Below are 25,667 nucleotides of genomic sequence, written 5' to 3' on the forward strand. Positions count from 1 at the left end.
ACACTGTTACCGTTCTGCTACATTTCTGCTTCGAATGAAAACTATGTTGTTTGGCTTGCTCTCCATTGTAGTGCAATTGGACATAATTAATTACATTATTAATAATTAATTACATTATGTAATAATTAATTACATTATTCCACACCATTCATTTCAATACAAAGCAGACACAGTGCAAATGGTGATGGTTGTGGGGAGATATCAATTAAATATCATTTGCAGACTGGAAAACAACAGCAGTGGATAATATTGATTTCTGTACATGGGACAAATAAGCAAACAAAACAGTGACAATTTCCACTCCCACATGCCTGGTTCCATTGGGATTCTCTGACATCCTTAGCCAAACAGCCAACATGGCAGTCACTGTCACCTGTACTGAGCATTTTTTTCTTTCCCAATAGACACACTAGAAAGACTTGAAGGACCCCTTTAATAGAAAAACAATAATGTGATGAGTGTGCTCACAACAATGAGTCTCTCATACCACCTTGAGCTCTCTTAAAAACAAATGCAAATTCCTACCCTTTATCTACCAGTAAAATTAACATTCAGCCTAACAAGATCAGATAATATTCTGCATGCTTAGACCTTCAACTTCCACAGACAACAAAGAAAAGAGAATACAGAGAGGCTGTTCTGAAGAAGAATAGAGACCCATATTATTATGTGTACCTTGAAGGCAAACAGCATCAGCTCTCGGGGGTGTTCAGCTGAAATAGCTCCTGGCTCCTGTTCCGCAATTTCTAAATTGTTGTTATTGTTTTTTGGTTGGGGATGACCTAGTTCTCCAGAAGGGGGTCCCAATGGCGCCTTGGAGAGAATTTTAGTTTCTATTAGTTTCCTTCGTTCTTTTTCACTGTTTAGCATCAAAAAATGTGACACTTCCACAGATGGTAACGTATCAGGTGCAGAGCTCAGACTCCTCTTATTTTCCCTGATATCTCGTTCTTGGTCTCTGGTGGCCCCTGAGATTCCCTCTCCAGGTTTATTCTCATTTATAGAGGACACTGAAGGAGCAATGGCCTCTTGGTTTGACTTTTCTTCAGTCACAAGACCAAATCCGTCCCTGTCTAGTAACACATGTCCCCTAGGACTCTTGTCTTTCTGGAAAGTGGAATCTTCATCTTCATTCCAGGTCTCTCTTGGATGTCTCATAAACTCAAATGTTTTCTAAAAGTGCAAGAAAGTTACCAGTTACATCTTGGTAAACAATACTAAATATGTGAAGAACAGGTATTCAAAATTATAAAGACCGAATGAGCAACTTGTGAATTCAAACATGAGAAGCTTGTGAGAATTACTTGTTGGGTCCCGCCAATGATAACCATTAAAAACCAGAAAAATGTAGCTCAGTGGTAGGAGCATCTGTCTTGCACGCAGAAGGTCCAGCCTCAATCCCCAGCATCTCCAACTAAGGCTAGGAGAGAAATATTGGGCAACTCTTCCCTACTGGTAATAGTCAGTTAGATAAACCAATGATCTGTCTCTGTATAAGGTAGCTTTCTATGGTCCTGTTTGTCATTGTGGTGGGGACTGCTGAGAGACCAGCTTCCTGTACACACACACAGACACACAGTCATTTTTAGCTGCCATTTCAGATGGCTACAGCAGAGGAAGTGATGCGAAGAAGGGTCCACCTCATCAGCTTTGCTGAGAGAGCAGCTCCACCTCTCAGCTTCCTTTCATGCTGGTCATTATATAAGAGCTTTGTGACTGGTGCCTTTATGCCTTCTTTATCCCAGAAGGTGTCTCTTTTGGATTTGAATTGATTTTATGTATGTGCTGCTGTTGTTTTCATATTTATATGTATTTTGTTTTGTTTTTTAAGTTTTTATTTATGCAATACTTGTAACTATACTTGCAACTGTTTTATATATGTGCTATACCATAAATCATTTCAGGATGTCTCATGGGGAGTAATTCATAAATGAAATAAACAAATAAATATTGTTGGTCTTAATACAGGCATTACCCTACTGGAACTCAGTGATGTTAGGTAGGACCAATGACCTGCAAATGTGCTTCTTCTGGAGGAAGGTCATCTAGTTCCTCCGAGAAGTCAGGAACCAGGTTGGATTGATCACGCTGGAAGATGAAAAGCTCCCCATCATCTTCATTGCAATCAGACTATCAAACAGAGAAAAGAAACTGGGTGACATTCATTCCAAGGCAGAAAAGCTGGGAAAGGAAGTAAGTGTGGATACTCAACTACACTCACTGCTGGGCATCTCACACTAGCTGCAGTACATAAAGTTGTGAACTTCAAGTACACTTTCCTGGAAGTAAATAATGTCAAATTTTATGTGACTGAAAATATGAAACAATACAATGGAACTGAACAGAGTTCATGGTAAATACTGCAGTGTGCTCCATAGGATTAACAATGAGATTAATTATTTGTATGTAAAAAAACAACAACCCACAATTATCAAAATACAATTCAAATTACCACAACATGTCATGGGCAAAAAAGCTTTTTTTTCAGGGTTTATAAAATCAATTCCTTAAATTTTGACTCTACGTAGGCAAGACATTTTGAGCTGAAGACTGTCTTCCTGCAAATTTTGCTAGTATTTGTGTTTTGGATGGCTAATACAGATGGTTTGAGATTGAAAGAACAGAAAATGGAGAATAGCACTTACCACTAAGGTGTCAGAATCCATTGAAGGAATCTGATCTTTCACTGCAGACAGGATGGCTCCCCATTGGAAAGGAGCTGTTGGAAGGTTAGGACCCCCCTCTTTTTCCTTGTTTTGATCCTCTGATGCCATTTGAAGTGATCCTATGTGACCTACTCAGCTGAATTTCAGATGCTGGTACTAAAGAAATAATAATAATAATAAATTTTATTTATATCCCGCCCTCCCCAGCCGAAGCCGGGAAGAGCAGAGTAGAATAAACACAGGGTAGGAATGTCTAGATCGAGGATGGAGAATGTGTGGCCTTCCAGATGTTTATATTTATACTTAAAATAAAACACACAATAGTTTTTTATTATTATCATAAGCTGCCTTGGAGATAAGTTGCATGAAAAAAGGCAAGACAAGATGTATATTAAATAAATAGATACATACATTATACATTGACATTTATTGGAAGGCAAAAGGAACGCCCACTAAACTTTTGTGGCACATTTGATGCCTTTTTTATGTTTGCAGAACAGAATTAAGCTGAGGAAGAAAATCTTGCTAAATATTTAGGCCAGGAACATATATTTTTGGTAAGCATGGATGATGCTGTACATAATATTTATTTAAATGTTTGTGTTACTACTGTCAGAGTGACATATATTTTCCTTTTCTACTTTTTACCTCCTGAAAAATATTTGCACATATTTGCAGTCCTAACCATGTCTTCACAGAAGTAAGTCACGGTGAATTCTGTGGGGCTTACTCCCAAGGAAGTGGGTTTAGGACTGCAGCCTTACCTGGGAGTAAGTCCCACTGAAATCGAGGAGGATTTCTTCTTAACAGGACTGCGGATTTATTTCCTTAATATTTGTATAATTTTATATTTTCAATTTAAAAATGGAAAGTTTGACGAGCGCGCGATGAAGCTGACAGCAGGAAAACTAAGCATGGGATTGGTGGAGAGGCAAGATGGAGGCTGGTAACCATGGCGACGTTGCATCGCTTGGCCACGCCCCGCAGGGCGGCGAGTACCGCTTTTTCCGTTTCCATAGCAACCGGACGCCGCTCTTCCCTCGCGACCTACCAGGCGACTTCCCTGACCGCATCCCGGTTGCGGACAAACCACCAAGACGTTTCCCCACCGCCTTTCATTGTATCTCAGTCGCTCGCAAGCTACCTACCCGAGAGCTGTCATGAACGTCCCTTCTGCCCGCCGTCACCACACGTCTCTATTCAAACGGGGTGCGCTTCTCGGTTGTTGGCCCCGCCCCTGATTCCCCGCCCATTTCTGGAGTCCTGACAGGCTAATATAAACTAACATTTGGGGGGCGTAGCCAGTACTGCCTCTCTTAGAAACTTATGGCAACAAAAATATGCAATAAAGATATGGAGAAAACACAGACAGCGGTGTCAAGCACATTCCTATCATCCCTTTCCGTTCCGCTCGCTGCTTTTTCCGGTTTTTTTTGCCCTGCCAGGACCTATCCCTGTATTGGTTGATCCGCTCGGAAGGCGCGGCGAAGGAGTATTGCGGGTGGGGAGCGCGACAGTCTTAGCTTTTCATTGGCTGGCTGAGCAATCTCGCCGCTTCCAGCAGGAGGCGGGTGATGATCACATGGTGCAGAGAGCGAGAGCGGGGCCTTCCGGCAGTCCTGACGCTCTGCCCGCGACGTCATTGTCGGGCATTTCCGGGAGAGCGGCTGAGGCGACCTGAGGTGAAGCAGGTGAGGCTTGTACAGGCAGCAGAGGAGGCGGAAGTTGTGTTAGGCGGGCTGGAAGCGGAGCCTCGTAGGAGGTTGTGGGCGCAGGAGGTCTTTGGCGTGCTGTTGCCTCACTAGGTGGAGCCCAGTATACTGGCCGGGCCTTGGTTCTCTGGGCAGCCTGGAGGCATAGGCGTGAGGGGCGCCTCTGAGCTGCGGGCTGTTGCCTCCTGCGTAGGTCTGGGGGGGGGCACCCTGTGAGCGTCCCAGGTACTTCAGGACTCCAACTTCCATCAACCTTGGCCTTTGGCGCTGCTGGCTGAGGCTGATGGGAGTTGGAGTCCAGCAGTTGGGGGGCACACAGAGTCCCCCAGCTGTGCCCTGGAAGCATCACCCTCAGCGCAGAATGCCCTTCGCGCCTTATGCCTGGGCTGCGTCACTTCAGACTGCAAGGGCAGAGGTGCCTCGTGGCTGAGGGCTCCTCCACACAAACGAACAGCAACCAGAGCAAAGCAAAAATTACTGCACAAATACAGTGGTACCTCGGGTTACATACGCTTCAGGCTACATACGCTTCAGGTTACAGACTCCGCTAACCCAGAAATAGTGCTTCAGGTTAAGAACTTTGCTTCAGGATGAGAACAGAAATCGTGCTCCAGCGGCGCGGCGGCAGCGGGTGGCCCTGTTAGCTAAAGTGCTTCAGGTTAAGAACAGTTTCAGTTTAAGTACGGACTTCTGGAATGAATTAAGTACTTAACCTGAGGTACCACTGTAGAGCTAGTGTCCTGGGAGGGAGGTTTGGACCCTATCTTTCTTGCACGCACATGTTTGCTTTCCGCTTGCAGGGAGTTAGGTAGGTTTTGGCTGTAGTTTTCACTGTTTGGCCCTCTGTAAAGAACAATGGCAGTAGCAATTCTGGCTCATAGGTATTGCTCTGCTAGAGAGAACAGTTATAGCCTGGTCTTCTTGCTCATCTTTTGGGTGCACGAAATTGTTTTGTTCCTGGTCCTTTCATTCTTGCTGTATTCTGCTCTGTACACAAGAACTCCTTGCATATGGAAAACCAGCTTGTTAGAGGGTTTCCAACTCAGAGATGTAACATTTCCCCAAAAAATAAAATAGAGTTCTCTGAGGGGTGGGGGACTGAAATATTTATTTATATGCATTTACAGTTCTTTACTATGTGTTGTCCCTGGAGTGTATTACGAAGTGCTTAATACAACAACTAAGCCACATCAAGGCAACTTATTTTACTGTTTTAATAACATAAAATGTACCACATAATGGGTATAAAATTGATGTGTTTGTGAAAACTGTTAAATTAAAATGAGAATCTTACAGATTTGAGGATAAAATTGAAAGTGTGGGTGATAGCTGGTATGTTATCAAGGACCCTTTCGTGTACCTGTGTGGGATTTCCAGTGTTTAAGGCATGAGGTTTCATGGCCTGTATAGTTCTTTGTCATTCAAGAACAAAAAAGCAAATTGAACCAAGTATCAGAGCGGTCATTTGTCACCTTCTAGGTTCCCTTCACTGTGAATAGGTCTCACCTGCAAAACAGTCAACCTTTCATGGACATTTCAAAAATACTAGGTTTCCCAGTATTTGCAATGCATGGATGTATGTGTTTTCCTTCAGTCTTGTGATTGAATCCGTTCTGCTTTTGTGCCTTTAACAGCACATTGGTATTTAGACATTAGTAAGTGAAGATAGTTCTCTAATCCTGTGAAGAATGCACAAAGACAGGAGATTTCCTTATTTTGTTTATTTGTATACTGCCTTTTCACCCATTGAACTTAAGGTAAGGTATACCAGGGTCCCAACTTCAGGAGCTTTCAGATCATACCCCAAGATGATTGGAAATCCTTTTAGCAAGGTAGTGAAAGTGAAGAACTGATGGTGCTTGTCTTTCAGCCCACCAAGACACAATGTCAGAGCTGAGTGATGAAGCCAGCGAGTCGGATCTGCTGAATCTCAGCCTATCCATGTGGCATGGCGCAGCTCCGATGGTCTGTCGCCAAGAGTTAGATGTTCCACTGGACCTTCACACAGCAGCCTCAATTGGCCAGTATGAGGTGGTAAAGGAGAATATTCAACGGTAAGGAGGAGAGGTTTGGGGAGGGAATAATACTGTGTTCCTGGCGTTGGGCAATCAGGACAGATTAGGGATTCTGCTACTTTACCGCCCGCCTCACTGCCCAGCAGTCTTCCTGCCTGAGCTGACAGAGCTGGTCTCAGAGACAGTGTTGAGGACTCTCAGACTGTTGGTTCTGGGAGACTTCAACATCCATGCCAAGGCAGCTGGCTCTGGGGTGGCTCAGGACTTCATGGTCGCAATGACAACCATGGGGCTGTCGCAACATGTCACCGGCTCAAAGCACATGGCAGGCAAAACTCTGGACCTTGTTTTCTTGACTGGGCAGGAAGAGAGTGATTTGAAGGTGGGGGGCATTGATATCAGTCCTTTGTCATGGTCAGATCACTTCCTGTTGAGATTTAAACTGTCAGCAGCTTTTCCCCTTTGCAGAGGTGGGGGACCTATTAAGAAGGTCTGCCCTCGGAGGCTGATGGATCCAGTGGGATTCCAAACAGCTCTGGGAGGTTTTCCGGCTGATATGACTGGCACCCCTGTCGAAGCCCTGGCCGACCCCTGGAACACCCAAATGGCTTGGGCTATTGACACAATCACCCCTGAGTGCCCTCTCCCATTTTGTGATGCCCGTTTGTTCCCCTGGTATTCTCCAGAGGTTAGGGCAAGATGTTAATTCTTCTCGACCTCTCAGAGGCTTTCAATACCATTGACCATGGTATCCTTCTGGAGTGACTGTTTGAACTAGGGGTGGGTGGGTGGCACCACTTTTCAGTAGTTCCAGTCCTACTTAGGTGGTCATCCCCAGAGTTTGTTGCTTGGGGAATGCTTTTCAGCCCCGTGGAACCTTCAATGTGGGGTTCTGCAGGGCTCAGTCCTATCTCTTAACATCTGCATGAAACCACTGGCTTGGGTTAGCCGGAGGTTCGGAGTCTGTTGTCAGCAGTATGCTGATGACACTCAGCTCTATTTCTCCAGCCCTTCCTGGAGATGCCAGAGATGGGATCTGAGGCATTCTGCTACAGCCCTTCTCTGCAGAAAATGAGCACATCAGGGAGCAGTCTGAATTATAACCTTTTCCCCGCAGTGAGCTACTTTTTAGTTCACCATGTGATTTTTATCCATGGGGGAATATTCCAAAATCCCACCCCACCTTCAGCCTAAAAAATGAGTCCATTCTACCACCTCATTCTGTTGCACATACACACCAGGCTTTTTTCACTACGTGCAATTCAAAATAATTTTGTGAAACATGAAGGTGGCTAAAGGCTACCAGAAAACATTGAAGCAAGGTAGTAGTTGATTACATACACACCCTACAGTTAAAGCACATTTATTCCATTTTAACGGTCACAACTTCCCCCAAGAATCCTGGGAACTGTAGTTCAGCCCACCTCACAAAGCTATAATTCCCATCACCCTTAAAGCAAAGTTACCAGAATTCTTTAGGGGAAGCTATGCAAATGGTGTGACCAAAATGCTTAGAAGAATGCTACTGTCAACCTTTTCGCTTGCTACTGGCAAAGTGGGAGCACACATTGCTACCAGGAATATTGGCAAGACTTCTAAAGTTGTTTGTTTCCTTGAGTGAAAAGGGCCAGGTTAGGAAAAACCTTCAAAAACTATGTAACTTGCCTGTGATAAGCTACCCATGGAACACAAATCTGATTCATGCCTTTCAGTGGGGAGGTAGACCTGAATCAGCGGAATTGCGGTGGCTGGACGCCACTAATGTATGCCTCTTACATCGGCCATGACACCATTGTGCGCATACTGCTAGAGGCTGGCGTGAATGTGAATGTACCAACACCAGAAGGGCAGACTCCGCTGATGCTGGCTTCTAGCTGTGGAAATGAGAGCGTTGCTGCCTTCCTCCTTCAGGTGGGTGTACTTGGCAATAGCTGTGAAAGGCACCAACTGTGCAGTCTAAAGATATCACGCATGACTAAGAAGTGGAACCAAAAGTGCAAACAGGGCTGTTCAGGGGTGGTTGTCAGTGGCTCCCATTAAGTTCTGTGGGACTAAGGAGAAGGGTGGCAATCTCAGACACCATGAGTGGCTGTGAGATAAAGCTTGCTGTCCTCTTTCATAACTCCCGTAGGGTGCAGCAGCATTATAGGATCCTTCAAAATCTCAAGTCTGCTCAAAGTTACAGGCTGTTGCTTCGTAGTTAGCGGTGATTAGAGTGCCTTCTCACCATTAAGGCTCCTGCAAGGTTCAGTGGTAAAGTTTTCATTACTGTGATATGTTTTATATACCCATTCCCCTCCACCTCGGGTATTTCCAATGTCCAGGGCTGTGCCCTTACTTTACAAATAGTCCTCTGTTTTATCAGGTTGCATATTAAGTTATTCCTATTTAGGTTTTCTCTGCTGCCTCTGAGGTTGTGATGGTATTAATTTAAAAGCCACTTGACTCTGGCAGCCGAGTCTCACCCTCCCTGGCACAGCCGTGTCTGATCTGGTGGAGTGTGAAAGCTAGAGCTGTTTCCAGTCACTCCTCCACACCTGCCACTCACCCCACACACTGAATTGGGCAGGGGCAGGATCCTGTTCGAATGATTTTTCTGAATGCATTCAATCAGACAGTGAATAAAATTGATGCAATAACCCAGAATAAAATGGGAGCACTGCGACTGTAAGTGGTTTGCTATTAAATTGCTGTGAGAAGAGCCTTCTCTGCATTGCTGCTCTTTTCCCCTGGTTATGTTGTTAGCATAATAGAAAAGTGGTATAGAAATAAGAAACTAAAAGTAACATGGTTGTAAATTTCTGCCTGAAATAAGCGATCTCCCCCTCTGTTCATTATTGCGAGTCCTTGTTTGTACAGAAATGCATCCTGGCTTCAGTGTCACAGGCAGTAGGTGCCCTACCTTAACAGCCCCTCTGTATTTCTTTGAAGCAAGGTGCCGAGTTGGAGATGAAGGACATCCATGGCTGGACTGCCCTCTTCCACTGCACCAGTGCTGGCCATCAGCAAATGGTCAAGTTCTTATTGGATAATGGAGCAAATGCGAACTGCAGGTAAGAGAGAAATGGGCCTGTGAAAGGCTTGCTTTTTTGTTTGTTTGTTTGTTTGTTTCAGATATCTGGTGGTATTTTAAGGGGAAGAAGTAGCTTAGCTTTCATAGAAAAAATACTTTCATGACAGATGCAAAAGAGGGGAAAACATAGGAAGTCACACTGCTGTACTCTTGCATCTAGATTGTGAGTAGTTAAGCCATGAGTGCCCGTATGTGACTGACATCTCCAGTATGCTTCTGAGTACCAGTGGCTGGAAACCTCAAGAGGGGAAACTTATTGTTCTCAGCTCCTGCTCGTGAGCTTCTCATAGGCATCTGGTTGGCCACTGTGAGAACATAATACTGGATGAGATGGGCCACTGGCCTGATCCAGCAGCCTATTCTTATGTGCATATGACATTATTATTTTATTTATTTGTTTATTTATACATACATACATACATTATACATGGAGGGATGTGGGTGGCGCTGTGGGTTAAACCACAGAGCCTAAGACTTGCCGATTGGAAGGTCGGCGGTTCAAATCCCTGCGACGGGGTGAGCTCCCGTTGCTCGGTCCCTGCTCCTGCCAACCTAGCAGTTCGAAAGCACCTCAAAAGTGCAAGTAGATAAATAGGTACCACTCTGGCGGGAAGGTAAACGGCCAAAAGTGGCTTAGTCATGCTGGCCACATGACCCGGAAGCTGTACGCCGGCTCCCTCAGCCAATAAAGCGAGATGAGTGTCGCAACCCCAGAGTCGGCCACGACTGGACCTAATGGTCAGGGGTCCCTTTACCTTTACATTATACATACATACATACATACATACATACTTTATTTATTTATTTATTTATTTATTTATTTATTTATACATACCCCGCCCATCTGGCAGAGCCACTCTGGCAGAGAGGCTCCCAACAGAATATTAAAAACACGATAAAATAATACAGATCACCAATGTTTGTAACATTGGAAGGCTGGAAGGCCTCTGGGTCTGGATATGGCACACAGATTAGGTTTGACCTGCCTTCCTCTTCCACATTCCTGTCACCTCCCTGGCTCAGTAGACTAGAGGTAACACACATCCAGTCATCCCTGGTACAGAAGCTTCATTGTAGGTGGGCACTGAAACAGTACTTTGGGGTTGACCAGCAAAGCATTTGTCAAAAAGGCTGACAACTCCTGACTTGGATAAATTGAACTAAACTTTGCCTGCTTTGAATGTAGGGCAAAAAAAAACAGCACAGTGCAAGAATTGAAGGGGGTAAATGTATTGGTAGGAGGCATTACGCCTAAAGCAATACATTGGTTAAAAATGCTTCAGATAAAATCTCACTCAGATTTTGGCCTAGGCTGGCTAACTGTGACGAGTCGGATCTGCTTGCCTTCAGACTTTCTAGGCAGATGATTAATTTTCCATTCTTTTTGATGTAAGAGAAATGGAGCAGACTTTCTGACTGCTCCCTTAAAAATAATTAGTAACAAGAGTAAGCATATTTATCTAAAATCTTACATCCCACCAGTTTTGCTTGTGATAGCTATTTCTTCTGGTAGAGGGTAAAAGTACAAACAACGTTTAGTTGTGGGGATGGGCAGAAGTGGGAAACATATTGCAAGGGGCAGATTTTCACAAACTTGCACAGGGACTAGTGAGATGACCTGGTGGCAAGACTGAATCTGTGCATGCATTGCTGTTGCTGGGGTTCCATTCTTTCCTTTTCACTTCTACAAAAAAGGGTACTTGTTTCTCTTTACTCTTTCCTTATCAAATCTTACCTCTCAATTCATTCTTCTGAGATTCTTCTCTTCTTTATCTTGCCTATTGCCTTGATGGCTCATTTTCAAACCTTCTCCTCTGGCTTTAATGCCATCCCCTGACTACTAAAAAAAGCTCTCGGTGGACTCTTTCTTCTCCTCTTAGGACATGAATCTCATGTTGCTTTCTCTACAGTATTCCTTCCATCTTAATAACCAAAAATGTGTTTTCTGAGGTGGGTTTGGTCCCTATTCCTGGAACAGTCTCAGAATCCAGAGTGCCACCAGCTTGTTTGTTTTGCCAGAAAGAACCATTTCCTTCCATGGAGGATATTGGGTGAAAACTCCAGCAGGAAAAGTTCATACTTCTGACACAGTAACTGGTAATTTAGTTTTGAAGACAAACCATCAGACTTCATTGGCATCATTCCCAGTTTTTCTCTTCAGCTGATGTTTCAAGAGAGCACTATAGTGAGCATTCCATATACAAAAGGATTGTTTTTTGTTTTTAATGTTAGCTAAGGCGCTCCTGGCCTCGCATATTGGAGAGAAAACCAAGCTAGAACTCATCTTCCCAACACACTAGTATTTTGTGTGGAAGACATTTTCTTGAATGGAAATGTATTCAAGCATGTGAGACGCCACCTGCAATTTGAGGTGGTACAACTTGGGGGCACATTTGCCGCTCACCATTAACTCAGCCTAAGTTTCCTGTCAATTTGAGAAGAAAATGAGGGGTGGCAAGGCTTCTCAAGGTGTTGGATTGGGCCAGGGGCTTCAGTTGGTAGCCCATAGCTTTCAGCAGAGATGGGGAACCTGTGGCCCTTCAAACTCCCATCAGGGCCAGCCAGCAAGGTTAGCATTCAGGGATGATGGGATTTGCAGTCCAACATCACCTGGAGGGCCACTGGCTCACCATCCCTGACATAGAGCTTAAAATACACAGAGCACAATTCAAGGACAAGCCTGACACAGCCAACAGGTGGAGCCATGGCTCAGTTGTATGGAACCTGCTCTGCAGGTGGAAGATCCCAGGTTCAGCCCCTTAGCTGGAGGGCAGCAGAGCCATTGGCAAAGGCCAACCCCAACCCCTTGAAGAGCACTGCTCAGAGTCAGTATTACTAGGCTCAGTGGACTGGCGGTCTGATTCTGTGTAAGGTCGCTTTATTTATTCAACCTGGAATGTGGTGTGAAAACTAAGGAGTCCCAAGATCTATGCCTCTAGGGTTGCCTCCTCTTGGTACTTTTCTCCCTGCTTCCTCTAGCTGTGGATAACTAGCATGCCCCCGTTGCGCTGATGACTGCCCCATTTTCTGACTTGAGCCTTTCATGGGCTATATATTTCTGTTGTCCAGGGAGCCCCTTTATGGATATACTCCTCTGATGGAAGCAGCTGCATCTGGCCATGAGATCATTGTCCAGTATCTTCTCAATCATGTAAGTGAGTGTTCATTTCTCAGGTGGTCCAAGGCACCTTCCCCGCAACCAATTGTGCTTCCCATTATGCAGAAATACCACCAATTTGAAAAGCCACTATATTAAGAAAGCTAAATCTTGATTTGAGGCTATTTCTTTCAATGATTGCTCTTGATTATTGCCACAGGAGGGGAAATCAGAGAAGCTTCACATCCATGCAGCTTCTTCAGCATGTTCCCACGCCTAGATCCGTGCTGGATGCTCCCGTTGATCTGCCTTCATGCATAACATTTCTTTTAGGAAGCCTTAATTAGAAACATAGTCCACTTCATTCCTACTCTTGAGAGATACCATGCTTTTGAAACCAGTCTCTGAATCACTCTGTGCAGTTAATTCACATTCAGCATGAATAGCACTTTCTGTAGCAGCCTCTTGAAATGCCAGCTCTTTGCTTCAGCATCACATCTAGACCTTCTTCATAGTCATCCTGTACATGTCTTATTAGAGGGAGGGAATATGTCAGGTCAGTCAAACAAGGGTGTTCATGTAGGCCTTTCTTCTGTTGATAAAAGTGGGGTGAAGATGGTTGAAAGGGAAGGCTTGCATCTATCACATTTCTTTCCTTCCCCCCAAAGGGATTTGAAAGCTGTGAAACGTACAGGATAAAGCCTTTTTTGTACATATCTCCCCAACAGCTGCAGCACACAAAAGTCTTTTCAGCAAAGGCTTCTTTATATGGAGCATGTGTAGACCTTTGGATTTTTATGTGGTTCTCATGCCTACACGCTTGTGTACCCATGTTTTTTTTTAATTTCATTGTCATGAAGGCTTTTTCAAGTGTTTGATTTCTAAGCCTATCAAACTAGTTTTTAATAGGCTGGGTTCATTTGTTCAGTGTTGGGTTAGGAAGTCATACACTCCCCCCACCCACCCACCTTCCTCATTTCTCCCAAACCTTCTCCTTTAATAGTTGATGGAATGCTGCACTAGAGACATCCAAGGAAGAGGGAAGGATGCTATAGCCTGTTACACGTCCATCCAAAAGTGGACACTCCACATTCTGTAACTGCCTGCAAGTAAACCTCAAGCAGGACTGAAGATGGTTCATTGACTTTCCATCATTAGGATGAGCTTGTGTGTCCATCTTTCAAAACACACCAGACATCCTGGATTTAGTAGTGAGAATGCACTGCAATATTTTGTCATAGATCCCACTTGCCTCTGCTCTCGTGCTTCAAAAGGGATCAGGAATCCGACTCGCTGGCATGGAGCCTGGTGCTTCTTGTAGCCATATCTTGTCCAAAGAGTAGCTGGAGCTCTTGAAGCCTGAAATTCATACATTGACCACATAGTGGTGCCATTTTTATAGCACAAACGCAAGCAAAGATTTCTAACTTTGTGCCCTGAAAACTGTTTAATGTTCAAAGCTAAATTATTTACTGAATTTATGCCCTGCCCTTTCTCCCCAAGGAGTCCAGGTTGGCTAGAGCACAAATGCAATGGTGATGGTGGATATGCAGAGCCTTGCTGGTGGTGCAAATCCTTTGGTTGATTCTTCAGGGACACAGCATGTGAAAGTGCACTCTTGGGTTCAACCACACAGCCCCTTGGATCTGTTTAAGCCTCCCTCCCGTTTCCTGTCAGCAAAATTTAATAATGTCTGCTTCCTCCCAACAGGGTGTGAGAGTGGATGTACGCGATAGCACTGGGGCGACGGCACGGATGTTGGCCATGAAGTATGGACACATGAAGATTGTGGGGCTGTTAGACCTGCACACAGCCCCTGTGCCCAAGGTCTTCTGCAGGGGCCCAGGTGACTCTCACGTCTCTTTATAGTTTCGCATGGAAAGGACCTTTCAGCTTGCTTAGGCAGAAACCTTGCTTGCTGCCTGCATTTCTAGTCACTGACTCCCATCTTTTCACTAGACCAGTTCTTCCCACTCCCACCTGGACCAATTGACCAAGGCTGAGGGTTGTGGCAAAGCGGTGGGGAAATCCCATGACAGATTTAGTGAACATGGGGCAGGGGAGAAGGAGAAGGAGTGGACGTTCCTTGGCACTGCAGAACTAATTAGTTGGATGCTGCCCTTGGAATTTAATATTTGTATGCACTCTGCATCCACTGACTTGATGCATTTTGACACTTAGGAAAGTATGAAGATCTCAGCTCTTCGGATGAATCCTACTCTGCCCCTCAGAGGCAGAGGCCTGCTCGCAAGTCCAAAGGCCCCAGTATTCACGAAGGACCCCATGCTCTGGCCAAGATCACGGCGGTCAGAATTGGAGTGAAAAGCCCGTCTCGTTATGGTGAGTTCAGGCTTGCTTCCTCTCTCTGTCTCAATGGGTAGCTTCCTCTTGTCCCGCGGCTGATTACTTCATCACCCTCCTACCCTGAACACCATTTTCAGTGAAGTGCTGTAGCTTGGTTGGTAGAGCATCAGCCTTGCATGTGGAAGGTTCCAGGTTCAGTCCCTGGTGCCTCCAGGTAGGGCTGGGAATGTCCTCTGAAACCTTGGAGGGTTGCTGCCAATCAGTGTAGGCCACACTGAGCAAGATGGACCAATGATGTGACTCAGTATTAGGCACCTTCCTATGCTCCTATACTGATGAACTTGGAACACAGCTGCTTGCTCTCTGGATTCTATATTTATTTATTTAACATAATTTGTATAGCGCTTAATTTTAAACAAAACTTCCAAGCAAGCCTCTAAACCTCCGTAGAGCTGTAACGTGATGAGCTCCAGCAGAAGAAAAAGCAAGAGGCAGTACTGAACCTCTTGGTTGGTGGAGGGAAAGATAAGCCTCTTCATTTAACCTATCAACAAGTAAAATCTCTTCCTTTCCTTTTTTCATTTGTTCACCTCTCTCTCCCTCTGCCCCCCTTTTGCACACAGAGCAGGTCCCTCCAGAAGGCTATGTTACCTTTAATGATGATGGGAGTGCCTTTGAAGGAGGAGATCTCCGCTACAGAGATGTCACGTCTCCCATCAATGAGCATGATGTGGAAAGCAGCAGCAGCCGGGGTACCTTTCTTTAACATGATTTTTATTTTATACTGCTGTTCATTTTTTTTAAAAAAATGATCTAAATAAAACCATACAATAAAACCATGTAAATAAATGAATCAGAAATCAGCTATTATGGAAAGATGTACTCTTAATTGCCAGCATAAACTTGAGGGAATAAAACAAGTTTTCAGCAGGCCTTTAAAGTTTGAAAAAGAAGGCACCTGCTGAATATTGGCAGAGTATTTCACAGGAGTGAGCCAAGCTATTGGGTGAGCCTGGCCAACTCTGGGGACTTCCTGACGTAATCACTTTCTATTGCGGTAGTGTATGTTTTGCGTTAGAATAGGTAATCCACGAAGTTGCCATCAGTAAGCATCTATGAGGCCTGAATGTGAAACTTACTGTTTCATCACTTCTGCCTATTTCAGAAGAGAATTCCCTCTTCACCAATAACTTAGCCACCATCAGGACCAGCAGCAGCAGCGAAAGTCTTGCCAAAGCTGTGGGGGTCAGCAGCGAGGGCTCTCTGGAAAGCAACGAGGTAAGTCTTTTGCTACCATTACAGTTAGAAGAGCCTGGCAGACCAAAGTTTCCCCACTCCTGGTGTATAGAAAGAAACCTTGACTCCTCAAATTAGGGAACCTCCCTCTTCTGGTTTTCTGGAGTCTCCCCCAGACCACACCCCTCACCATGCCTTCTTCGCATCTTCAAGTTTTGTTCTGTTTTTGGCTGGCTGGAATGTGTCGTTGAACTAGGATAATGCCGCTTCCTTTGTTTGTACAAGAGTTTGTAGCCAACTGTACAAAAGAAGAAGAAGAAGAAGAGTTTGGATTTGATATCCCGCCTTTCACTCCCCTTCAGGAGTCTCAAAGCGGCTAACATTTTCCTTTCCCTTCCTCCCCCACAACAAACACTCTGTGAGGTGAGTGGGGCTGAGAGACTTCAAAGAAGTGTGACTGGCCCAAGGTCACCCAGCAGCTGCATGTGGAGGAGCAGAGACGCGAACCCGGTTCCCCAGATTACGTGACTACCGCTCTTAACCACTACACCACACTGGCTCAAGTTAAATTCACATCTGTTTCTTGGCTCTAGCAGTGCCTACCACTGGCATGTGGCCCTCAAGAGGTTGCCCATTTGGAAACGTGGCTCTTGGGTTCAGAAAGATTCCCTACCCCTGCCTTGTCTGTGGGTGGCTGGTAAGGCACTTTTGTTCAGATATCTTGGGAAGCTGGAGTAAGAGGATTCATTTGTCCTTCCGTGGTGTTGGATTTCTCCTCCCATTGCCTCTGCTTTCTCTGCTTTGCTAAGAGGAGCCTCTCTCACTTCCATTCTTCCTGCTTCATAAGAATGTAAGAGTACAGATGCTTCACACCATGAAGAAAAAGATAATGATGTCCTTGCATCCCTTTGAGACTTGGAGCTGCGTCGCGTTCCTTCTTCTCAAAACATGACACTACTTTATATTTTCCAGGATTCAGACCATGAAACAAAGCTCTCCATTCGAAAGCACCCCAAGAGCTACATGAAGGCGAAGAATCGCTGCAGCAACAGCGACAGCCACTGGTCTTACCGATCCCGGGTGTCCAGCCATCACTGCAGCCCCTCTCACACAGAGGCACCATCTTACACGGGGCCCCAGGTAACCATGGCATGGTGGTCAGAAAACCGTCTGGGGCTGGACAGGGCAAGGGACAGAGGGATGGACAGAGGAGCTAGTGTCAGAGACAGTCCTTGTGTATTAGGTGCCGTGTCAAATTGCAGGGGGCAAGGTGGTGCTAAAGGCCTAGAGGGGCAGAGATCCTGGCTTACAACATGCTGTGATCCAGCTAGAGTCTCTCAGCATTTAAGAGTCCTGAACTTCTCCCTCTTTTTTGTCCTCTGTGTGCTGCCTGGGCTGCAGGATCTGGCCACCTTTCTTGAGCAGATTGGCTGCCTGAAGTACCTGCAAGTGTTTGAGGAGCAAGACGTCGACCTTCGCATCTTCCTGACCTTGACAGAGAGTGACTTGAAAGAGATTGGCATCACGTGAGTCCCTTTCTTTGCTGGCTGGCTGGAGGCTTAGCTTTGAAGTGCTGTCATAATCAGGAACATAGGAAATGACCCCAGGAACAACGTGTACCTTCCAACCAGAGATACTGAGAATTTTGCTGTCATTGTTAGCAGAATCCTGGGTCCCAGCTGGCAAGGCTGCTGTGCAATTATTTATTCTCAGTTCAATATAGGAATAGCTCCCAAAGAATTTTTAATGCTCTCTCTCAGAAATGTTTTTTTTCTGCTCTGTGTTATGCAGACTGCATAACCTGGACAGCTGCCCTTGTCAGTTGTGTATAATCTGCAATATTTTTGCAGAACGTACACAGTTGTGTGGCAATACTGCACAAGCACTGAAGCTAGCTTCCTGAGAATTGCAGTTTTCCTGAGAATTGCGGATAGCTGTCTGAGTTGGCGCCGCGCTCCGAAGGCTTGCGGATAGCTGCCTGAAGCCTGGAGAGCAAGAGGGATCGGTGCGCACCAACCCCTCTCGCTCTCCAGGCTTCAGCGAAAGCAACGTGAAGCTTCTGGAGCGCAGAGGGAGCCACTTCAGAGGCTTCCCGTTGCTATCGCTGAAGCCAAGGAGCCTGCATTCGCTCCATAGGATGCACACACATTTCCCCTTCATTTTTGGGAAAAGTGCGTCCTATAGAGCGAAAAATACGGTATGTTTTCAGAATGGTTTTCTTTGCGTTTTTTGAAAGCATAGTAAACACTGATCTAATTGAAGCTCCCATTATGTGTGAATATCTATTGCTCACATTGATCTCTCTTTGGGTCTCAGCATGTCTAGGAAAATCAGGGTGGTTCTGTTTTGCCTACAGACTTCCCCAGTGAAGGAAGGGAGTAGCAAAAGGGAGGCAGTAGCTTTGCTGCTAAACCTTTGCTGCTTTTTCTCCCCTGTAGCCTCTTTGGACCAAAGAGGAAGATGACCTCTGCCATTGCTCGATGGCATAGCAGCGCCCGGCCTCCCAGTGATGCCCTGGAGCTGGCCTATGCTGATCGCCTGGAAGCAGAAATGCAGGAACTGGCCATTCAGCTCCATAAGGTAAGGAAGCCGGCTTCTTAAGCCCATTGAGAAGCTTCTGCCTCTGGCCAAGCGCACCTCCTTCTGCATGGGGAATGCCCTTGTCCCTTCCTAGTCATAGAGGATGTCCTTGTTCGTCTGAAGTTGATTGAGAAAGATACAGCATAAGACACACAGCTAAGAGATCTGAAACTTGATGAGAGGAATTTATTTTTTTCATGTGGTGGACAAGTAGAAAGGTGAATAATGAGTTTTAAAAAATGTTTAAATTTACCTTCCTCAAAAGAACAGAGTCCCTTTCATTCGGAATAACCCAGACAGAAATTCCCAGGTGCCAGAAAAGTTTATTTATGTATGCAACAACAGCAGCCCATGTTCTATTAGCCCAAAAATGGAAAGTGAGCAAGGTCCCTTGTAAAAAGGATTGGCAGCTTATAATGTCAGAATATGTGGAACTTGCGGGTTTAACACACAGAATAAGAGAGCAAGAAGAACGTATATATTTTTTAAAAGTGGAAAATATTTATTGAATATATGGAAAATAATTGTATACAGCTGAAAATGCTGGCAGCATTAAGATAAATTCAACAGAGTAAACAATATTTGACTGATGTAAAAGTGGAAAATTGATTTGAATGGTTATAGTAGAACATGCAGGAAAACATGATACGCAATGTGAACCATGGAAGGAAGTCACTGGATATTTTAAAGTTTGTAAAATGTTTAATCTGAAATGTAGAAAAACGAAAACTCAATAAAAAATTATATATTGAGAGAGATCTGAAACCTGGTGCGATTGGAAAGCCTTTGGCAAGCTAGTACTACCCCCCAAACCCAAACCCAAACTCAGTTTGATAGTAAAGTGAAGCAGAGGAACAGTTGTTGGCCAGAGTTTTGTGGGAGTTCTTTTGGAACTCACAAATGTGTACCTTTGTCTCTTAGCAACTTTCCCTGTGTTCCCTTCCAGAGGTGCGAGGAGGTAGAAGGGCTGAAGGGTCAGGTATCCCAGGAGCAGGAGCTGCGTGCCGTGGTGGAGAGCTGCTTGATGGAGCGGGATGTGGTCTGGAGCAGTGCTCAGGCCAAACTCCGAGAGGTGCAGGCCATCGCCAGGAATGCTGGAATCCTCCTAGAACAGATGCAGTGAGTGCCTCCAACAAAGGTCAAACTTTCTCGCCATTTCTTTACACTCCCTTCTCTGTAAGCTCCTTCATCTCAAGGCGAAGCCAGTGTGCCACCTGCAGGATTCTGAATTGGGGGGAAGTCCAGGCACTTGGTGACAATGACTGCCAAAGGCTTGTGGCTTTGTGTCTGGAAATTCATCCTTCCCTCTTGTTCTCAGCCTTAGCTGCCTAATGTGGGAGTTGCGTCCATGATTCCGAAAAAGTGCCAGCGAAAAGCACTGGATATGATTTCAGTGCAACGTGTTAAGAATCTTGTTTTTCATTTTTTAAAAACTTTACAAAATAAACACAGGTTTCCAGCCCCTGGGGTTTGTGATTACATCCAAGTGTGTGGGTGCAATGCCTGGTGCAATCGTAGGGGTCGCATTGTTTCAAGCTGTGTGCCCAAACCCACATGTGTATCCAGCACTCACATGTATTCCTATACACCCCACCCAAGAGGCTTAGGAGCTTTTGACAGAATTGTAACATGTGTTTGTTATGAATGTAGTATTATGCCCCAAGAAGTGCTCACCTGAGGAATAAAGCATGAAAAGGACAGTATACGGATGCTGCTTCAAGCAGCAAAATTACACTACAAGTCAGCAGCAACTCAGAGTATACACACCTTGATCTAAAGAGTATAGAAGGATTCCTGCCAAAAGCCTAAAGAGAAAGTGAGTGGGACATTTGCCACAGCAGAGATGACTAAATTGGATACCTACTTGCTGAGGGGCTTCATCCCCTTCCTGCTCCTGCCGTCTCATTGGCAGCTAAGAAGACCCAAATGATTTGGGTGGAACAATAAATGGCAGAATTCTCCAACATGTATGCCTTTTTTACACAACCTGTATAAGCAGCAGAATTCACCTTTTCAGGTAGTAGCATCTGTAGTGTGCAAATGACCCAGGAGTTAGGAAGATGTTCGGGGGATAAATTCCCTTTGTCCTAATTCTCCTCTCCTCTTTAGTTCTGTCTTAGGTGCTCAGTGCTGATGCCTCATTTTTGTGGCAGTGGCATACCAAGGTTTACCCCACTGCTCTAGGATATTTGTGTGGCACTTGAGACTACTGCACTATCCTGCTTTCTTGTGCTCTACTTTGTGTGGTTTTTATTTCTTTTCACAGAATCCTGCTGACAGTATTTTGGTTTCTCTGGTAGGGCCTGTCAGGCAGAACTGTCTTCCCGAATGAACCGAGAGCATCCGGCTGGCCGGTTGTTGGAAGCGAAAGCGCAGCTGGGACCCAGTAAGTGGGCAGTTGTTGTGCAGGATGTGAAACAGGTGACCCTCCAGATGTCTCTGGACTCCATCAGTCCCATCCAGCACGGCCAGCAGTCAAGGATGATGAGCGTTGCAACTCAGCAACACCTGTAGGGCAGTAGGTTCCCCAGCCTTGTGTCTGTGTGCGAGAGAGAGAAAAGGAAGTGGCTTCAGAGGACAGGCTTATTTTTGAGCCCAGTCGCCCTTCATCACCCTTTCACCTTCCCCAGGTCTCAGCTATTTCATATGAAAAATGTATGGAGACTGACTGCTGCTTTTCCTTACAAGTAAAAAGTCTGTCTGTCTGTCTGTCTGTCTCTCTCTGTGCGTGTGTGTGTGTGTGTGTGCGCGCGCAACCTCACCATGACATAAAAATTTGGAAGACTCTTCAGTGCCAAATCCACCACTTCAAGTTGGCAGTCCCTGGTTCAATCCATTGTCCTGACTCCTCTCCCCCCCCCCCAGTGTTTGCTCCCCCCCCCACACACACTCTATGTTTGGCCCAATCCAGGCCAATGGGTGCTGACCCACAATATGCTGATGCTTTGTGCCCATTCTGCCTCTTTACCCTAGGCCCAGAAGGATGGCCGTCTTCCTTGAAGGTCCTCAGTCTGCCTGAGCTCTCGGCTCTTCTGGAGCAGTGCTGGGGGGAAATGGGTAAGGTTTGAAGATCATCAGATGCTCATGTTCCCCTTGTTTGGCACCGGTTGGTGGGCGTAAAGTCCAAGTCAAATAACGGGCTTGCTGTTTCCCTTCTCCCCTGCCCTGCATTGAAGAACATCTCCATCCCTTGGCACCTGTGCTTATTATAGCTTTTCTGTGTCCCCAGGGAAGGCTCTTAGTTCTGTCAACCTTAATCTCGAGAGCCTGCAGAGTCTAGAGAAGGGCAAGCCGCCCCAGAAATAGCCCTAGGAGTAGAGGAAGGTACGTAGTGGAGCGCTGTTGAACGAGATGCATGTCTGTCTGAGAAGAGATAGCACTTGGTAGCAAAGTGGCATTCTGCTTTCAAGCGTTCTGTCCGCTCTCCTCCAAGGTCAGGGTTGCGTAAAGGCATATCTGTGCGGCAAACATTATACTGGTTTATACTCTCCTCCCCCTCCTCAAATCCTCAGGATTCCTAGTTGTTGCTCCCCACTGACAGTCTTTCTACACAACTCATGCCTGATTGAGAGCCATCACAGTATAAAAAACCAAGTTTTTGACCCTGCTTTAAAATGGTAGCGGACACAAGCCCCAGCAAAAGCAGTGTCATCACCCTTGTAAAATGATGGTTACTCGGGCAGTGGTGGCTGGCACCCATTGGGGCTGGTTGGGTGGAAGGCGAAGAAAAGAGAGCCAACAATGAGGAACAGAGTGAGATATCCCTAGCTGTATCCCCATCCAGGCAATACCACCCTCCAGACTGGTTTTCAGTAAACAGTTAAGCAAGTGGGGGCTGGCTGAGAGCAGACTGAGGATGGTGGGGCAGTGCAGTAGCCCTAACAAGGTGGAAAATCATGACACAACCAGTTTATAATTTGTATTATGGAGAAAGGGGACGCCGAACCTGATGGAACTTTGCTCCAATCCAGCAGGGCTCTTGAGTTTTCTGGATGCAAACTTTTGCAGCTAGAGCAACTTTTGAATTAAATCGCCCCTGCCACCACCACTTTGAACAACTGGCCAAAGTCCATGCAGCACAAGTCCTCATGCTACTGCCTCTTTTTTGTTTCCTGGGTGCGATTGTTTTTGCAGAGGTTCTGACGTCGGGTGAACATTCCACCCAGAAGCTGTGTTTTACCTGAGGAGGAAGCATGAGTGAGTGCGAGAGAGAGAGAGATGGCTCGATGGCACAGGTCATCTGCAGTGAGAGCTGCCAGCGGCTGTCCTAGGAAAGCAGGTGCGCCGTTGCAGAGAAGGGAGGCCAGGTCTGCTGTGCTGAAGAAGGACCATGGCATCTAAATCCTGCTGGAAGAGCTGGAAGCAAAGGGGTCTCTCCAAGCTTGGAAGTTCCAAGGCAGGCATTTTGTGTCTGCGTCTCTTGCTGGATATTCTGTTTGTTTTGGCAACCAGGTTCCTCTCCATTGGTCCCCTTCCCTGTGCCCACATGGGAGGAAAGATGAGGTGGGAGGTGGCCAGGAGACCCCACGCTTAGAGGGTTTTATTCTTGGAAGGTTACCTCTTTGAGGAATGCAAGGACTTCTGTGTCCTGCCCAGCTGCATGGAGGCCTGGTGTATACCTAAGCTGGCACTGCAATGGTGGTGAGGAGGTTCCATTATCAAAGCCCATTGTTTAAGAAAGAAAGCAACACACACACACACACACACACACACACACTTTTTCAATGAAAGTGCCTCCATAGTAGCAACCACTGGGCCTCTCCTAGCCTTTGATTCTTCCAACAGGGAACTTGTGGCTTTATTCACAACAACTTACAATGAGATAGCACCTCTCACCGTAGGCGTGAAGTTATAAAACTTCTTGCTGTCTTGACTTGGGGTGCTCATGGCTTGGCCAGGAAAATCTGTGAGTTCCAGCAACCAAAGACCACAACTTACAGGGATTGCTTATCCTGGGATGTGCAAGAACTCATGCCCACTTTGGAGAATGGAAATCCAGCATTTGATGTGACCTTGGGAATGTTTATCCCAGGCTAGCTGATGGTGTGAAGTGACTCCAGGATTCAGAGCAAGAGGGTTCCCCAAGCCCATCTAGCAACGTATGTAGGCAGTCCGGGAGTTACTGAATAACACGTACTGTGTCTTGCTTGGCCTTCTCTGATTTTTGGAGAATGGGGGTGAGGGTGGGAGAAAGAAAGAGGTGAAGCCTTTTCATTTATCTGACTTCTGATATGTACGTCATCATATAGAGTTCATGCATAGGCCTTGGTTTGCTGCACACCTGTATTGCGTGGAAACCTAAGCACAAAGCACATAATTGTCTCAGAAAATTCTTGTGTTAATATTAGGTCTTCACATGATGCAGGTATAAAGTGAAGCAAGGCTTGTGCGTGGACAGCAGGAGCATAAATCTGAAGCAGCTAGCAGATGAATCACACGGCCATGTATTTAACCTACAGAATAAAAAGTTATCCCAACGCCAGGCATGGCTGCACCCAGTAGCAAAGCTGTCCCATTTTTTCCACTCCTGAAACATGCAAAACAGTTACCCAAAAATGTGCACATTTTAGCAGGCTGGTGGATGCTGTTCTGCATCTGTTGTGCAAAATGTAGCCTTCCCATTAATGCACAGAGGGGGATGTGTGTGTCTTTAAGCGACTTCTGATAGGCTCAGCAAAGGGAGGCTGCTTTGGGGTAAACCCCTCTGCTTCACAGCCTTCTTTTCTGATGCACATCTTAAGCCTAGTTCTCACAGATAGTAAAAGATTTTAAATGTTGCATGTTTTATTGCCTTTAATGTTGTGTTGCTAAAATTGTGAAGTTGCCTTGAAATAATGTAATGGGGGGTATTATATAAAAATAAAATAAGCCTATGGCTGGGCTGTACAACTTCAGACTACACTGAGAGGCTGAAAGGATTCCTCCTCCGTGCACCAGATGTTGGGAGATGATGGCTCTTTTAACCCAGTCTTTTTTCCTGCCATGCTTTATAACGTGCAGGAAACTGTACTGTGTGGTGGGGTATTCATTTCTAGACAAGCTAAAGTGGTACAGCTCAGAGCATATTTCCACCATTATGTTTACTGCTTGTGAGAACTAAAGGTGGTGGCAATTTCCTTTTGATCTGCTGATTTTGAGTGACGGTGGAGCAAAATCATTTTTTTAAACAGAAGATCTGGAGCTTTTGAAAACCCAAGGTGGTCTGTGTCTAACTAGAATAGGATTGGACGTGGTTTAGCAAGATCGTTATTGCGAGTTGATGGCTGTTGAGGTTGCCATTCTCTGTTCTGGGGTGTTTTAATGTGGGCTTAGTTTCAGCATTTGAGTACATCTGTGGTCATAACAATGGGGCGGAGAGTGAGATCTCAGAAAAAAGTTACATTTGATGACCAGCATTTAACAGGCACTGACTGATCTGTGAATAAATTTTACTCTTACTTTCTGAGTTGCTGCTTAGTTGTTGTGCATAGCATGTGATTATATCATTCAGATCTTTACAATCGTGTTCTCTTCCTCCTTCCATTGTGCTTCATAAGAGCTACAATCCTGCACCATATAGTGGCAGCAGCAAGAGGATTATAGCCGTACCCAACCCTCATGGTAAAATTCACAGGAAGCAGATCCATCCCTCATGATCCCCTCCAAACATTACCTGAGCAGGAATAGGAGTAGCTGTGCTGCTGCTTGTAACAAATACAGATTACACTCTATATTGGCTGTTTCCTGGTGAAATGGCTTGCTCTGGTGTTGTGCAAGAATTAGAGAACCCCCCCAAAAAAAAATAATCCTATGACACAACTGCATTTGGAGGTGGTCACACAGAATGGCAACCAACATGAATGTACTTCAGTAATGAAGAAGGCGTTCAAAGTTTTATTAGCTTGAAAAACTCTTGGAGTGTTTACAGAAGCCTGCAATGAAGGGACTGGTGTTGGATGGGAGTCCTCTATTCCATCTTACTTACAGATGCTCTGCATCGTGTAC

At 45.5% G+C, this 25,667-nt stretch overlaps 2 protein-coding genes across 5 annotated transcripts in view; one reads left to right on the top strand and one right to left on the bottom strand.

The window, feature by feature from the left end:
* DNAAF8 (dynein axonemal assembly factor 8) overlaps positions 1 to 3,936 on the bottom strand; it is a 96,289-nt gene extending 92,353 nt beyond the window's left edge. The window contains 4 exon segments of the mRNA XM_082199257.1: positions 676 to 1,173; positions 2,014 to 2,130; positions 2,646 to 2,822; positions 3,815 to 3,936. Coding sequence (XP_082055383.1) covers positions 676 to 1,173; positions 2,014 to 2,130; positions 2,646 to 2,774 — 744 coding nt within the window. The 5' untranslated portion in view covers positions 2,775 to 2,822; positions 3,815 to 3,936.
* A 316-nt stretch (positions 3,937 to 4,252) lies between these two features.
* Positions 4,253 to 25,128, top strand: ANKS3 (ankyrin repeat and sterile alpha motif domain containing 3). Of its 4 annotated transcripts, none has more exons than XM_082199094.1 (17): positions 4,255 to 4,357; positions 6,249 to 6,432; positions 8,106 to 8,304; positions 9,325 to 9,446; positions 12,536 to 12,617; positions 14,274 to 14,409; positions 14,745 to 14,903; positions 15,491 to 15,619; positions 16,033 to 16,145; positions 17,076 to 17,243; positions 17,505 to 17,629; positions 18,542 to 18,683; positions 19,630 to 19,802; positions 20,984 to 21,069; positions 21,657 to 21,740; positions 21,913 to 22,007; positions 22,818 to 25,128. In XM_082199094.1, exons 2-16 carry the CDS (start codon positions 6,263 to 6,265, stop codon positions 21,987 to 21,989), a joined length of 1,965 nt encoding a protein of 654 aa, XP_082055220.1. In that variant the 5' UTR covers positions 4,255 to 4,357; positions 6,249 to 6,262; the 3' UTR covers positions 21,990 to 22,007; positions 22,818 to 25,128. The 4 variants fall into 4 exon arrangements, with proteins under 4 accessions (XP_082055222.1, XP_082055220.1, XP_082055221.1 ...); XM_082199095.1 differs by lacking the exon at positions 4,255 to 4,357 and adding an exon at positions 5,044 to 6,135; XM_082199097.1 differs by lacking the exons at positions 4,255 to 4,357; positions 6,249 to 6,432 and having other exon boundaries at positions 8,191 to 8,304; positions 9,329 to 9,446.
* Positions 25,129 to 25,667: the final 539 nt, after the last annotated feature.

The sequence above is a fragment of the Podarcis vaucheri genome (assembly GCF_965113315.1).
Source record: "Podarcis vaucheri genome assembly, chromosome: 14".
Taxonomy (NCBI): domain Eukaryota; kingdom Metazoa; phylum Chordata; class Lepidosauria; order Squamata; family Lacertidae; genus Podarcis; species Podarcis vaucheri.